At 39.5% G+C, this 17,450-nt stretch overlaps 1 protein-coding gene across 4 annotated transcripts in view; it reads right to left on the bottom strand.

Moving 5' to 3' along the window:
* The window catches only part of FGF12 (fibroblast growth factor 12), a 614,009-nt gene that overhangs the window by 21,588 nt on the left and 574,971 nt on the right, over nt 1-17,450 (bottom strand). For all 4 annotated transcript variants that reach the window (XM_040349558.1, XM_040349557.1, XM_040349556.1 and 1 more), the window contains one exon: nt 8,321-8,519. In XM_040349558.1, coding sequence (XP_040205492.1) covers nt 8,321-8,519 — 199 coding nt within the window. The remainder of the gene's footprint in view (nt 1-8,320; nt 8,520-17,450) is intronic.

The raw sequence follows: 17,450 nt of genomic DNA, 5'->3' as shown, positions 1-17,450 counted from the left end.
GATGAGTAAAAGTCACTGTATCACCAGTGACAAAATATAAAGTCCGTAATTTAAACAGTCTCAATTTTATCTCCGTGACTTCAAACATATGCTTCTATAGCGATTGTGTTAATCCAAATCTTCCACCACACCGCTTGTGAAGGTGCTTCCGCTCCTTACCCTCAAAGGGTTAAAACATCCCAATGATATCCAACCGTGCATGGGCTAAAAAATCCTCTCCACGTGAAAGTAAAATAAGTGCTCCAATAGTATGATATCGTTTAAAACAATTTAACGAATAAAAACAAATCTCCAAATATTGCACTCACATTGTTTCAAGTAAATCAAGCATATAAAAATCCTCCTGCTAATAGCAAGTGATGGTAAATTGTGGTCACAGCGGATTCATGGTGTATATCTTGTATCTCACCCACACTGACTCATCAGACTCAGATCGTCACTTCCGGTTTGATGTCAGACGTCACAGCTGGTTGCCGTATAGCCACGCCCCAATGCGTTTCGTCGTCACGACTTATTCATGAATCCAATGAATAAGTTGTGATGAGTCAGTGTATGTGAAATACAAGATATACACCGCGGGTGTATATATATATATATATATATATATATATATATATATATATATATATATATATATATATATATATATATATATATATATATATATATAGTTTAATACCATACTTTAATTTTTATTATTTCTTTTTTTTTTGCACTTTCAAAATATCAAAATATAAAGTATATTGTATAATTCAAGTGGTAAAAATCCCACTAAATTCAGTTATATCCAAGTTATAAAAAAATGTTTTTGGAAAAATCTTCTTGGGGGAAATACTTGCAAAGACAAATGATTACCAGTTCTCATTCACATGGTTTCAGAAACAGCTCAGCAGAACAGAAAAAAAATCCATCCTCACCATCTATCACTGTCTCTTTGCCCAGTCTGTACTTATTACTATTGTGAAGCCATTATGCATTTGAGGAGGGCCATGGCTGACACCACTGCTCAGAGTAAGGCACAGCATATATTGTGTAAAAAAGTATGTTTCCCTGCACGACTGAGAGATAAATTAGACTGTTCAAATGTTAAGTTAAATGCGCTTTACCCCAAAAGACACATGCAACAAGAGATCAGAGTCTCATACCGAGCCATAGGAGACTTGCTCTCATAGCCATACATCACAGGAAAGTTAATAAGTAACAAGTAAGGACTTACTGTACAGGAAAGATAGGGCAGACATGAGAAAGTGTAATGGTTTTTACAAGAAATTTTATTACACCCAGGATGAATAATTACAAGGTAACAAAGGAGGTAGGGTTTCCTCACTATCTTGCTTTCACATAAAACAGGATGGCAGTGCAGGGCATGTGCTGTTGTACGGGTAAATTCAATGAATACATTTGCTTCTTTACATTACATGCTGTTTGATACCAGAGAGCTTTAAGAAAAGCAATTACACTGAATACTGAGTAGGTGTTCTGACATTTCTGTGCTGTCTATGAGGATGTGACAAGTGTTACCATGCATGATGCTGTACATAAGTCACGCACCTTTTTGCCTTTGCTTTTACAACCAGTATCATATGCAGCATGCTTCATACCAGCCTGTTAAAATCACCTCTCCTCATCCCAACATGAGTAAAAATATAATAGTTAATAGAAATTGCATATGCTTTTTTTGCATATACTGCATCATTTCATATAAATTGATTATACAGTATATGGAATGGCATAGGAAAGCTAAAATACATTCAGAAATACAAAATAGAAAAAATTCACAAGCCCAATTCCAAGAAAGTTGGGACGCTGTGTAAAATCTACATAAAACAGAATGCAATGATTTGTAAATCTCATAAACCCACATTTTATTCACAATAGAAATTATAAAACATGTCAAATAAGTTCATGAGAAAATGTACAATTTTGAGAAAAAAATAAGGGAATTTTGAAATTTGATAGCAGCAACATGTCTCAAAAAAGTTGGGACAGGGCCATATTTCCCACAGTTGCTGGAGTTTTGGGAGAGGAATGTTGTCCCATTCTTGCCTGATATGGGATTCAACAGTCCTGGTATTTTCAATTGGTGAAAGGTCTGGACTGCAGGTAAAACAGTTAAGCACCCGGACTCTTCTACTAAGAAGCCATGCTGTTGTCATAGATACAGTATGCGTGTTAGCATCTATGCTGCTGAAATATGCAAAGCCTTTCCTGAAAAAGACGTTATCTGGCTGGGAACATATGCTGCTCAGTACTCTGCACTGATGGTGCTTTTCCAGATGTACAAGCTGCCTTTTCCATATACACTAATGCCCCTCCATACCATCAGCAATGCAAGCTTGTGAACTGAGTGCCGATAACAAGCTGAAAGATCTCTCCGGAAAATGGGGCACCCATGGTTGCCAAAAAGAATGACAAATTTCAGAACATTTTTCCACTTTGCAACAGACCATTTTAATTGAGCTTTGGCCCAGAGAAAAAGGAGACCTTTCTGGATCACATTTAGACATGGCTTCGTCTTTGTATGATAAAACGTTACTTTGCATTTTTAAATGGCGCTGTGAACTGTGTTCACAGACAGTGATTTGTGGATGTATTTCTAAGCCTGTGTAGTGATGTCTATCACAGAACCATACCTGCTTTCAATGCAATGCCGTTTGAGGGCCCAAAGATCGCGGGCATACAGTATTGCTTTCCACCTTGTCCCTTCCACACTGAGATTTCTCCAGATTCTCATTTTTTTTTTTGATATTATGTACTGTAGGTGATATATTTAAGGTCTCAATTTTACATTGAGAAACATTATTCTGAAATTGTTTCACAATTTTTAAACACAGTGTTTCACAGATTGGTGGGCCTCTGCCCATCTTTACTTTACTCTCCAAAAGGCTCTTTATATAACCAATCATGTTACTGACTTGTTGCCATTTAACCTAGTTAGTTGCAATATGTTCTTCCAGCTCTTCCTTGTTAGTACCACCTACTTTGTCAACTTTTTGTTGCCCTGTACCAACTTTTTTTGAGACGTGTTGCTGCCATCAATTTCAAAATTACCTTATTTCATATGTAATATGTGTGTTCAACATAAAATTACCTAATATGTTACATAATGTGTCCAGTATCTTCCTGGATAAAGTTCATAATGTTTAATATAAAGCAAGATTGGAAGGTTATTGTGCACAGTGGAATATGTAGTAGAGAAAAAGAGGCAGCACAAAGTAAACTTTACAGCATTTTTACAATTTTGTTTACATGTCTTGTCAGGCCACCATTGGCTCAATTCTGTAGCAGAACTGCAGAGATAATGGGTGCAAGTGGCCCCTGTCAATGGACACTTATGGACTATGGACCAGATCCACAGCCAGGCGTCGTAACTTAACTTTTCCCATTTAAGTTACACCGCCGCAAATTTCCCAAGTTAGTGCCCGATCCACAAAGCACTTACCTGGAAATTTGCAGCGGTGTAACTTAAATCTGTCCGGCGCAAGGCGTTCCTAATTTAATGGGGCGAGTCCCATTTAAATTAGGCGCGCTCCCGCGCCGGACGTACTGCGCATGCTCCCGACGTCATTTTTCCGACGTGCATTGCGCAAAATTACGTTAAGCCGAGTTTTGTGAAGTTGCGGCGGGAAAAAAATAAATAAAAAAAAAATAAAATAACAGCGTCGCGGGAAAGAAGGGTCTACTTTTACAAGGTGTAAACAGTTTACACTTTGTAAAAGCAGCCTTAATTTGCGTTTGCAAACTAATACTTACGGAGTAAAAACGAAGCGTAAAAGCTTCGTGGATCTCCGTAAGTGCTAATTTGCATACCCGAGGCGGCATTTCGACGAGAAATGCCCCCAGCGGCGGCCGCGCACAGAGCAGCCCTGATCCTCCTCTTCTTCGGTCCCCCACTGGCTCTCCTGGCTCCTCCCCCCTTTGAGTGTCCCCCCCAGCAAGCCAATTGCTAAGAGTGGTACTTGTACAGGCTTGATCCTGAGCCACAATGTGTACATCTATTGATGCAGATAGTGTGGCTCAGCCCTGCCCCCTGCTCTTTCACTGGATTTGATTTGAGTTGCTCTCACAAAGTCCAGTGAGGAGGTAGAGAGCAGCGCCATTGCTGTTGTGCACAGCGCTGGACTAAGATCAGCTCAGGTAAGTATTTAGGGGGGCTGGCTGGTGATCTGCACATAAAAGGTTTTTTACTTTAATGCAGAGAATACATTAAGGTAATAAAAACTTTTGCATTTAGAACCAGTTTAAATCAGATTTTTGAAAGATAATTTCTGATTGTTTGCTATGGTTTTTAAAACGCACACATTCATTCCAATGTGAATTAAAAAATGACTATAATATATATTTTAAATGACATACATATATATATAAGTTATTAAAATCTTTTTCTCTATAGCAGTAGAGATATAACATCATCTGTACAATAAAATATATGATAGAAAAGAATGAAACAGTGTTATTCACCCGCTTTATAATCTCAAAAGAAGGTGGCTGTTCTGGGAATTACAAACAGCAACACTGGAACAGGCAGAATAAAATGCAATCTGTCAAAGACTGTATGAATAACTAAATGCTGAATATCACTATGACTTATGTCAAACAACATGACTTTCTGCAGGCAATGAAAGCTTTAAAGGTTCACAAAGATTTCATTCCTATGTCAGTGTTTATTACCAGCCCATTACCCCCCTGTAGACATACATAAAGCACCCTGGACTGAAAAGCTAAATCTATCCATTTAATAACAGCTATAAGGAGAACAATTTATGGCAAAGCACTTCCGTGAACTGCAACCACTTGGTAAAGATTTGAGGTGTCACGTGTGCTTATACTTAGATGTATTAAAGCAATTCACTGCCTGCATAAAACAGCACATTAAACATACCTGAGCAGACACAACATTTAACTCAGTATGTTCTTCATGGGCTCCATATTGCATCTGTATAGTTCCCTTTGTATCCCATTTTTTATTTGTTTACATTAAAGTGGATGTAAACTCACTCTCATTCTTTCTAAACTACTGCCATAGTGCTGATCTACTGCATGTATCCTTACCTGTCAAATGTCTCCTCTCTGTCTGTTATAAGAACTGAAAAACTGCAGATTCTGTGGGTGGGTCTGTTGTCTGGAGCTCGGTGGGTGGAGTCGTGATGTCAGTAGACTCCCGGCCCTCCTCTACACTCCCCTTGTCAACATGCATTCTGCTATGATCACTAACATCCAGTCAAAATCCAGAAAAGTAACCACATGACTTCAGAAAAGGAGTGGGGGTGGGAATTAAAAAAGAATGCCTGTCTCCAGGCTAGTGCATGAGATATGTAAATAACCTGTCACTCACAGCAAGGGGGCGCAACGGACTAAGGCCTCGTACACACGATCGGTTAACCAAGGGATAACGGTCTGATGGACCATTTTCATTGGTCCAAACCGATCGTGTGTAGGCCCCATAGGTTATTTAACCTTTGGTTAAAAAAAGCCAACTTGCTTTAAAATTTAACCAATGGATTGCTAACCGATAGGTCAAAACCGATCGTTAGTACGCACATCATCGGTTAAAAATCCACGCATTCTCAGAATCAAGTCGACGCATGCTTGGAAGCATTAAACTTCATTTTTTCAGCACGTCGTTGTGTTTTACGTCACCGCGTTCTGACACGATCGTTTTTTTAACCGATGGTGTGTAGGCGCGACGGACCATCAGTCAGCTTCATCGGTTAACCTATGACAACGGTCCATCGGTCCGTTCTCATCGGATGGACTGATCGTGTGTACGCGGCATTAGGTTTTTCTCTGTAAGTCCGTTTTATTTCACTGAACAATAAGAGGATTGCTCAGAGCTGGATTAACTCTGTGTGGCAAGACTGGGCACAGATGATAGGAAATCTTATACTGTACATTGTGACATCAAAAAATAAATAAGAAATTTCAGGTTTACACCCACTTTAAGATTCTATTATCTTCTCAAATACACATATTCAATTGCATAGGTGTGCACGGCCTATTGCATTTGAGTGTGCACCCCAAAGCTTAAACACATATGCATGTGTGTGCATGCGTATATACTGTATACTGACAGTGTCAGTAGAGCAATGGATAGTATCAATAGGACAGAGATTGGTGTCAGTAGGGCAGTGGACAGTATTAGTAGTTTTTTTTTGTATTACAGTAAAACCTTGGTTTGAAAGCATTTTGCAAACAAGCAACATTTTTAAATCAATTTTGACTTGATATACAAGTAAAATCTTGATATACAAGTAGCGTAATGTCACAACTGAGTATAAAAGAGAAGAGAGGCGCCTCTAAGTGTAGCAATATGGTTACATTTAATGAAGGTACAACATTTGGCAACTCACATGGTTGATGATTAAAAGAGGTACATCTGAGTATGCAGGCATCCGGGGTAAAGCTGTCCACATAGACCAAGGGTGTCAAACTCAATTTCATCACAGGCCGCATCAGCAATATGATTGCCCTCAAAAGGACCGGTTGTATCTGTAAGATTAGATGTCCAGCGCATCCCCTCCCCTTACATTACAGGTCAAGGGCCACCCCACCATCAGAAGTTTAGTCCCCCACTCTCCCTTACATCACAGTGCACCCCTTTACCTTATGCTGCTGCTGGGAAGAAGCTGGATGCATTGCTTGAAAGCAGAAAGGGTCTGGAGGAGGACCAGAGAAAGGCTGGAGCTCTCTGGCAGCTGCAGAAGAGGTACAAGGGCCACATGAAATGGCCTGGAGGGCCTTGTGTTTGACACCTGTGACATAGACCATCCTCTGCACCACCATCTATGTCCCTTTCAAATCGCTCTACTGCAGGGTAGTGTTCCCGGTCACGGTTGCAGACTGACTGACAGCAGTGAGAGCCGTTGGTACAGAGGACGGTCTATGTGGACAGCTTTACCACGGATGCCTGCATACTTGGATGTACCATGTTAGTTGCTAAATGTTGTACCTTCATTAAATGAACCCAATAGTGCTACACTTAGAGGTGTCTCTTCTCTTTTATACTCTGTAGCTCCTGCTGGATTTTGCAGCTAATCCCCTTGTGGAGGCTTCCATTTGTGGATGGACAGTTTATGGTCACACAACCTTTACATCACATTGCTATAATCTTTTTATATAGCCTATAAAATGAAGGACTTATGAATAAATGGTTGTGGAATGAATCATCTGAGTTTCCATTATTTCTTATGGGGAAATTTGCTTTGATATACATGTGCAATTGGACTTGATCACGGGATCCCGTGATCAAGTCCAATTGCGACGAAACGTTGGGAGGCGGCGTGCTGACGTCACCGCGTACCTTTCACCCGATACGGGCTGTGATTCCAAAGCTGGCCGGCTTTTATGTGCTCGATTTTATCTACTTCATGTAAGTGTGTTTGCATTTACTTTCTCTATTAAACATAAGGATTTTACACTATGTGAGCCTTTGTTTTCTTGCATACCTGTGGATGTTCTAATGGGAAGTTTCTGGCTTAATGAGGACTTACTCTGATAAGGATTCCAATGCTGTGGCTGCCTATGTGATATCATTCCAGTACCTCTTATTATGCTGTGTGAGATCTCTTATAACCTGGAGATCAATTCCATCCGGTAAGAGGCCCTTTTTAACCTTGGTGGAGGATCTTTCCTTTAAAGCACTCTTCTTGTGGATTTCGTTGGTGCACCTGGGAGATTACGTTTATGAATTTGCCTGTGTGGCGGGACTATCCACATTGATTTGAACTTTTTTCACCATTCACTGTTACTTTTAGCGCGATCTCCTTCCCTTTACACCTTGTGTGCATGCCTATTTTCAGTGGGGTGTAGACAGCCTTGACAATGGCAACGATATTGCTCTCTCACTATTCTTTAAATAGCCCCTATATGTACTACAATGCCCTGCTTGGCTCCAATATGCAGCCCAAATGCCATAAGTCTTACCCTCTTATTATTGTCCTTCAAACACTATGAAGACAACTTTGCAAATAACATTTCTCATAAAAAATAAGTTTGATGGAAGCCAGGGCCCTTATGCAAAATGTGAACAGCGGCTCCTTTTTCTTTTATTGTAGACAAAAACTCACCCAAGCTCTACCGCATGATTGTAGAATACAATACAGACAAAATAATTAACATATCATGAAAATAGGGAAATTAGCATAAGTATTCCTCACTCTTGAGCTTGAATTAGGCCATGGGCATTTAAATTCTGCTACCCATAAATAGCTAACCAGTTTGTCTTTGTTTTATCAATTACACATTTTTACCCATAGGATATATTCATTTTAAGAGGGTAAAATAATATTATTAATAATAATGTAAAAAAATAAATTCTTACCTTCTATAGGTTTTGGTACAAAATGTGATGATGGTTTGGTCTTTTTCACTCGGTTGCCTTTCATGATCTGACCCTCTTTACTAAGTCCCAAGAACCACTGACGGCCAGATTCCTGTTGTCGATAGATTGTCGAGGAATAGATGACATAGTAGTTTTCAAACACAGACTCCTTAAATTTGCATTCTGGTGTAAAAATATCCTATCATTGAAAAAGAAAAAGAAGGAAAAATTAGCATACTTTACATTTTATTATTTAGGGTCTTTTCTTTTTTACATTTTAAAAACAAAAAGGCTGTGATGATAAGATGACAGCAGGGCTATTTTGTGTTTCTGTGTTAAAGAATACTGTAGGTACAGGTACTCATCCTCCTTCCTCTCCGGGCCACCCTTCCCTATGCTCCCCATTTTCTTTTTATTACCGTATTTATTGGCCTATAACACGCACCCTAACTTTAAAGATCGGATATCTGATGGAATCTAATTCGATGGATTTTTCTATCAGTTATCCAATGAAGCTGACTTTCATCAGTCTTGCCTACACACCATCAGTCAAAAATCCGACCGTGCCAAAATGGGGTGACGTAAAACACTACGACGTACTAAAAAGAAAATGAAGTTCAATGCTTCTGAGCATGCGTCGACTTGATTCTGAGCATGCGTGGATTTTTGACCGATGGACTTCCACACAGACTATCGTTTTTTTCTATTGTTTTTTTATCCATAGGAAAAATTTAAAACATGTTCTATTTTTTTTCACAGAGAGAAAACAAACCGATGGGGCCCACACACGATCGGTTTGTCCGATGAAAACAGTCCATCGGTCTGTTTTCATCGGACAAACCGATCGCGTGTACACGGCTTAAGAGGGAAGATTCAGGAAAAAAACTTTCCACAGCCCCCTGCGTATAACACGCAGGCACAGTTTACCTTCTATTTTCAGGTTTAAAAAGTGAGTGTTATACGCCAATAAATACAGTAATTAATTTCAAAGCTGTTGTCAATAGAAATTCTGTGCCCAGCTTCTAAAATAATACTGGATCAGCAAAAAACTGGATCAGCAAAATCCTACATAAATAGATGGATATAGATGACATTGTGGGGTTTATTTACTAACTTATTAAGCTGGAAAATGGAAAATATGGTGCAGCTCTGCATAGAAACCAATTAGATTCCAGGTTTTATTGTTAAAGCTAAAAAAGTGTTACTAAACCCACAATAGTAAAATCTGTCTGTATATGTAGTAAAGCATGCTTGTTATACTCACTGTGGAAGCTAAAGAGTTAATCCTCTGCATTGTGTATAAAGGCTGCTTGATCCTGTATGCACAGATCCTCCCTGCACTGTCCCCCTGAACATTTCCAGATAAGACAGAGCCTTTGGAGTCAGGCTGCACATGCTCAGTTTGGTATGTATTGCTAGAGAGTTATTTATTTTTATTGGCAGAGTGCATGTGATCAGCACTGGACCAATCAGGACTGTCCAGACATGTCCAGACAGAGGGTCAGGAGCCCTGCAGCCTCATAGGACACCTCAGTGCAGTATGACAATTCTCCTACAAGCTTCACCAGGAAGTGATAAAAAACACAAGACTGCTATATACTGCTGATGAGAATGGGTATTGAGCAGTTTATATGTACTAAAATAATTGCATTTCCATGTTCTGTGTACTGTGTGGTACCAGATATAGTTAATGCAGGTTCTGGGTTTAGTAACACTTAATTGAACAAGCTGAAGTTATAAGCTGATTGGCTACCATGTACATCTGGCACCAGATTTTGCACACACCACTTTTAGTAAATCTCCCCCTGTATGACAAGTATGGTAGAAGGAACATGTTTTGTTGCCCATAGCAAATAATTAAAATTCTTGTTTTATTTTCAGACAAGGGTGCAAAGCTGGAAGCCGACTGTTTGCTAGGAACACGATTTTTCTCTCACAGCACAGCTCTCAAACATCATTTTAAGACTGAGATTTCAAAAAAAATGTGGCATAAGGATGATGGCAGGCTGTACATCAATGTTTCTCAATTCCAGTCCTCAAGTACCCCCAACAGGTCATGTTTTCAGACTTTATTTTGCACAGGTGATTTGATCAGTTTCACTGTCTTAGTAATTACCACAGCTGTTTCATCTATGGCAAATTACCTGAAAACATGACCTGTTGGGGGTACTTGAGGACTGAAGTTGAGAAGCGTGGCTGTACATGATACCCTGCTCTGCTTCAGCTGCCCTCTAATCCAAAGGCATGCTGAGACTTGTAGTTTCCACATGCTGCAGAACACCTGCTCATCCTATTAGCCCAGCGCACTACAGCTCTGAGCCGCACTCCAAGAGAATTCTTTTACTGAAGATTCAGTCCATACAAACAGGATAAAATGCAAACTGCTAACGCGTTTCACTACAGCGTTGAGCACGCTTTGTACTGTAAAAAGGCATGATGTGAAGGGCAGAAACAGAGCCTCAGCTTAACAACCTTTCATATAACCTATCCATTGTCACTTTAGTTTCAGACTGGGCTTCCCCAGGGCTCCTTCATCCCTCACAGACATAGCTGACTCACTTCTGCTACTGTGACTTCAGCCTCTCTGCCCTCGATCTGCATCTAAAGGCTCAGTATCACCCATGGCCATCAGCAAAATCTGTATAAGTAGGAATAAAAAAAAACTAACTAATGAAACACAAAAAGGTAGAACAAAATGCAACTAAATATACCTCAAATGTTTTAAATGTAAACTTGCTTATTAAACATACCTGTTATGAACTTACAAACCACCAACATCTGTCCAACTATAAATGGAAATGTTATCTTACCTAACCCACAAGTATGCTTGGTGCCAACCTCACTCATCTCTTTCCTTTTTCAAATTCAGAACATGTCCCAGCTCTGCTGCTTCCACTTGCGCAACATCTCTAAGCTCAAAAAGCCATGAAAGTCTTGCCCTCGTAATCAGTCACTTTGACTGCCATAATATCCTTTTTTTGGTACTCCACTATCAGGATTCCCACCTCTAAACCCTATTATGAATGCTGATGCAAGATGTATTTATCCCTCACATCACATCTGACTTGTTTTCCCCAAGACAATCACCCTGAAAATAAAATCCAAGATACTACTGCTCTTCAAAACCTGTCACAACTCACCCCACCTCTATATCTCATCCCAAAATAACATCTTCTCTATTTCTTAGACTGTTTATGTCCTTTCAACTTTATTCAATAAATGATTATAATATTTCTCAAGAGCAGGACAGATTCTCTGCAATTTTCATCCTGCGGGGCTGTCCTGTTCCTTTAAAATCTTTAAAAAGTCCAAAAAACTCATCTCCTCAAGGCTTCATTTCTATTTTCTTCCCAGTTGTTACCATTCATCACATTAAAAGCTCACCATTTCAAACTAAAATGCATACTGGTAGCTGTATGTAACCAATACCGTCAGCAGGGCTGCTGTTAGAAATCACGGGGGCCCCGTACATCCTACCTGGCAGGGCCCCCCTCAAATATATCAAAACAAGATTTTCACTTAAAATATACTAAAATCATTCTTAGCGGACATAAAGATAACAGAGAAGCTTTGTGAATTAGCCCTTTTTTAAATATTTTTTTACATTTTTAAACAAAAACATTTTATATATTTTTTTTAAAAACATTTAAATGTTTTGAAAAAAAAATATTTAAAATTTTTTAAAAAAATATTTTGTTTTACATTTTTTCCCCCAAGAATTGTATTCAATTTCACAAGGGATTAAAACAATACAGGGTAACAATTTGTTATTTTTTTAATGGGACAGGGAAGCCGGCAGCTGTGTCTGTGTCTCTGCCTGCAGCAGCTGAAAGTCGATGGGAGGGAGGGAAACTGGTTTTCAGCTGCTGCAGAGAGTCACATAGGGCATCCTGTAATTGCCCCTCCATCCAACCACACTGATTCCCTCTGCTGCTTGGGCCCCCCTGTGAGCCCGGGCCCCCTACAGGAGGACTGGTGGTCCCCCCTATCAGCGGCCCTGACCATCAGTATATGAATTCAGTTGCTGTACTTGCCTAAAAAGTATTAGCTATATTTGAGCTAATTTGTTTGTCACTTAAAGCTTATAGTGATTCTAAAGGGAGAACACTTTTATCTTAAATCATACTATTCTCGAGCCTGATCTTAATCCATCGATGTGAAAGGCTCTCTCTCTCTCTGCTCTCTCCCTCCTCAATGGTTCAGAAACCGCAGCAGGAACCATTGGCTCCTGCTGTTGTCAATCACACCCAGTGACGAGAGCAGGAGGTGGGGCCTAGTCCCACTGTCTATGTCAATAGATGCAGACAGCAAGGCTCAGGAACGAGTCCGCACGAGTTACCCCATAGCAAGTTTATGTTTACGTTTAGAATCACTTTAAGTTTAGTAGGATAATGTAGCAACAAGTGTGCTAGGACAAATTTCAACAAATGGAAAATTACAAAATAGCTACAAAAAACACTACGCACCAAACACCCCACATGTGCCAAAAGTGAACAAGTGTAATAGTGTGAATAGCACCCCTACACAAGACAAAGATGATAGATCCACAGAAAACCTGACAGTTTTGATGTTGCTATATTGTTCTAGCACATCATTTGTTGTTATTATGTTATGTTACTAATTATGGGTGGTCCATTCCTGCCTGGTGTTTCCCATGTGCAATTCTGTGAGTGTTTATAATATGCTTTTTTCCCCCCACTTTTTCTGTATTCATAATTTTTATTTCTGGATAGTTTTGTTTAAGCTAGGATGCTGTATATTTAGCTTTTTTGATGGATTATTGTGATTTGCTCTTTTTGTGATATTTCTAGGGCTGCAACTAATGATTATTTTCATAATCGATTAGTTGGCCGATTATTGTTTTGATTAATCGATTAATCAGTTAATAACGAAAAAAAAAAACAGTAATTGTGCAGTGATTTGCATTTTTTCTATTTTTTTTGCCCAATTTGTTGTTGGGCAGATAAAAAAACATAAATTGCCACAAAAAACCATTACATACCGCATTTATCGGCGTATACCGCGCACTATTTTGCCCTGAAAATCAGGGCAAAATCGTGGGTGCGTGGTATACGCCGATACCCGCTTTCCCACGCCGAGTTTGAATACTGCGCCAGCATATACCGAGCGCAGTACACTCGTGTATCTTCGGGCAGTCTCGGCGCCTCTCACGCTGACGTCCTGAGCATACAGGACGTCAGCGCGAGAGTTGCCGAGCCTGCCCGACAATACACGAGTGTACTGCGCTCGGTATATGTCGGCGCAGTATTCAAACTCGGCGCGGGAAACGAGCGGGGAGGACATGAGGACGCCGGACCCGACGAAGAGGACACCCGAAGCCGCAGACGGACGCCGGACCCGACGAGGCCGCCGATGGACGCCGCGCAAGACACCAAAACTGTAAGTACAAAAAAACTTGTTTCCACAGGAATTCAGGCAACTTTAGGGGTGCGCGCTATAAGCGGGAGCGCGCCATATCCCGATAAATACGGTACTTTTCTGCAGATTCTCCATTGAAGTATATTGAACTAAAAAAAACAAAATGGCACCATTTTGCGTTAAAAAAAAGTCCTTGCCCTTTCCAAATACGCAGCAGCTGAAAAAAATCATGGATGTGAACGTGTCTCATAGGAAACCATGTAAATGAACTGTAGTGTGTTTCTGCAAAAAGCACCAAAAAACACAGAGGTGTGACCCCAGGCCTGAGATGTTTAGTAACATAATGGGGTTAAAAAAAATTGTACAAAAAGAGCAAATAATTGCTACTGTAAGGGGTTAATTTTTTACTGTTGAACAGTGAAAGTAATATTTACAGTAGCGATTTGCTCTTTTTGTACTATAAAGGGTCAATTTTAGTTTTTGTTTAATCTATTATATTATTGGCCGAATAATCGATTATGAAAATGGTAGTTGATTAATTTCATAATCGATTAGTTGTTTCGGCCCTAGATATTTCCCTGACCTCTACCCTGTATGTGTCTTCTTACCCTTGCACTGTGTGACGTCATCAGTAAGGGGTGTTGTTGTTGGGTGGGACTTTGGGTTAATGGGTTCACTTCCATGTTTTGGTGTGTACAGCTAGTAACAGACTGTACTATATATAGATATAAAGTTACATAATTGGTAAGGTTGAAAAAAAGACATCAGTCCATCCTGTTAAACAGGTGTCCAACTACGCAATTTAATCTGTGCATCATATATGTCATTTTTGATTTTGTTCAAATTTAACTGTCCTCCTGTGCCATCACTTCCATCGCCCTTACCTATGGTTATTAATATTTTCCTATCTGTAAAGCCCTGTACACACGATCGGTTTGTCCAATGAAAACAAATCGATGGACTATTTTCAACTGAAAAACCTATTGTGTGTGGGCCCCATCAGTTTGTTTTCCATCGGTGAAAAAAAATAGAACATGTTTTCAATTTTTCCTATGGATAAAAAAACAATAGAAAAAAAACGATCCTCTGTGTGAAAGGCCATCGGTCAAAAATCCACGCATGCTCAGAATCAAGTCGAAGCATGCTCGGAAGCATTGAACTTCATTTTTTTCAACACGTCGTAGTGTTTTACGTCACCGCGTTTTGGCACAGTCAGATTTTTGACTGATGGTGTGTAGGCAAGACTGATGAAAGTCAGCTTCATTGGATATCCGTCGAAAAAATCCATCGGACTAGATTCCCTCAGATATCCGATTGTGTGTACGAGGCTTAAAGCTGGCTGAACAAACAAAACTAAACCAATCACTCCATCCACAAATTTGAGGTGGATGGGGAAATCCTCCCCGTTGCAATATTGTATTTTTGACGGCAGGTAGCCTTCCCCGTTGTCAGAATACACAGATTAGAGCTACAGCCATTTTTTTTTTGACAGGGTGGTTGGAAGATCAACTTCTGTTCAAATGCAATGGCCATACATGGAGTGAAATTGAGCTGGTCTCTGCTGAACCAGACATATTTCAATCCATCTATGGTCATCTTTACACTGTGTCTCAAAATGAGCAGGGCTTTCCTCTTCTGGTCTTTGTCTTTGTATGCATTTTTTATTTTTTATTTACAACCTAACGCTATTGTGAATTTCTGCATAAAATGCAACTTCTTTATAAATCACAGCAAATAATAATACTAAAACTGTTTTAGTGAAAAGTACTCACATTACTCTCAACATAAAAACAAGCTTCCTTAAAAAGCGATATATCCTAAACTCTTGATTGAGTTTCCTTTATACAGAACCGTTTGTAGCGATTCATTTATTAATATAGTAGATACTACAGATGATGATTTTTTAAGACAGACCCTAGATTTCAAATTTCAAATTAGTAGACAGTGGTCAAATCTTTCTATCTAAACAGTTTTAAAGAATCCAATGCCAACTTGATGTATTATTATGCCAAAAAATAATCTCCATTTACAAGACAGCAAGGTTATCATAAATATCTGAAACTGCTGGAGTTACATGTATTTGTATTAGTCTGACAATAAATCTGAGATTTTATAATGCTGGCTACAAATATCACACATTCCAAATAAATCTATTTAACTAGTTCAGCTTTCACACCTGTATGCCCCTATAGATCAGTGAAACTTTTTACATTTCTGAAATGAGCGATAAGTAATATAAGTAATATATACACTGAACAGCCATAACATTATAATCATTGACATTAAAGTGTGATAATCTTGTTGCAATGGCATCTGAAAGTGGTGGGATATATTAAGCAGCAAGTTAACATCTTGTCCCTGAAGTTGATGTGTTGAAAAAAATGGGTAGGCATAAAGATTTGAGTGATTTTGACAAGGGCAAACTGTAATGACCAGATGAATGGGTCAAAGCAATTCCAAAACTGCAGCTCCTGTGGGATTTTCCCAATCTCCAGTGGTCAGGACCTACCAAAAGTGGTCCAAGAAAGGAAAACAGATGAACCAGTGACAGGGTCATGGGTGACCAAGGCACATTGATGCACATGGGGAACACAGGCTGGCTCATGTATTTCAATTCAATCAAAGAGCTACTGTAGCTTAAACTACTGGACAAGTTCATGTTGGTTCCAAATGAAAGATGTCAGAACACACAGTGCATCACAGTTTGTAGTGTATGGGGCTGCGTAGCCGCAGACCGGTCAGGAAGACTATACTGACTCGTGTCCACATCAAAAAGCACCCACAATGGCCACATGAGCATCAGAACTGGACCGCGGAGAAGGTAGGCTGGTTTTCTTTTTCATCGTGTGAATGGCTGGGTGCATGTGCATTGCTTACATGTTGAACAGACGGCACCCGGCTGCACAATAGGAAACTTAATCCATGGAGGCCCCACCTTGCATTTTACAGGACTTAAGCCTCGTACACACGATCAGTCTATCCGATGAGATCAGTCTGATGGACCGTTGTCGTCGGTTAACTGACTGATGGTCCGTCGCGCCTACACACCATCAGTTAAAAAAACGATCGTGTCAGAACGCGATGACGTAAAACACAACGACGTGCTGAAAAAAACGAAGTTCAATGCTTCCAAGCATGCGTCGACTTGATTCTGAGCATGCGTGGATTTTTAACCAATGTTTGTGCCTACTAACGATCCTTTTTTTTCCATCGGTTAGGAATCCATCGGTTAAATTTAAAGCAAGTTGGCTTTTTTTAACCGATGGTTAAATAACCTATGGGGCCCTCACACGATCGGTTTTGACCGATGAAAATGGTCCATCAGACCGTTGTCCTCTGGTTAACCTATCGTGCGTACGAGGCCTTAAAGGATCTGCTACTGACGACTTGGTGCCAAATACCACAGAAAACTTTCAGAGGTCTAGTGGAGACCATGCTGTTTTGGTGGCAAAAGGGGGACATACTCAGTAACTGGTATGTATATGACTGTATATATATATATATATATATATATATATATATATATATATATATTTATTTATTTCCTTTTTAAACAAACCATTTTTTGTTGAGACTGTCTTGCAGAAAATAATTTATTTTCTATGCAAACCACAAACAAAATAATCAAATACAAATAAAACCATAAAGAGTAAAACAAAAAAACACACTTTTTTCAGTTTTGATCTGTGTTCGTTTTAAAAAGATTATTGTTGACAAAACTTTGCATTATATTGTATAACTTGTTCTGTTT

The sequence above is a fragment of the Rana temporaria genome, chromosome 4, assembly GCF_905171775.1.
Source record: "Rana temporaria chromosome 4, aRanTem1.1, whole genome shotgun sequence".
NCBI lineage: Eukaryota > Metazoa > Chordata > Amphibia > Anura > Ranidae > Rana > Rana temporaria.
This window is presented reverse-complemented; position numbering and strand designations above follow the sequence as displayed.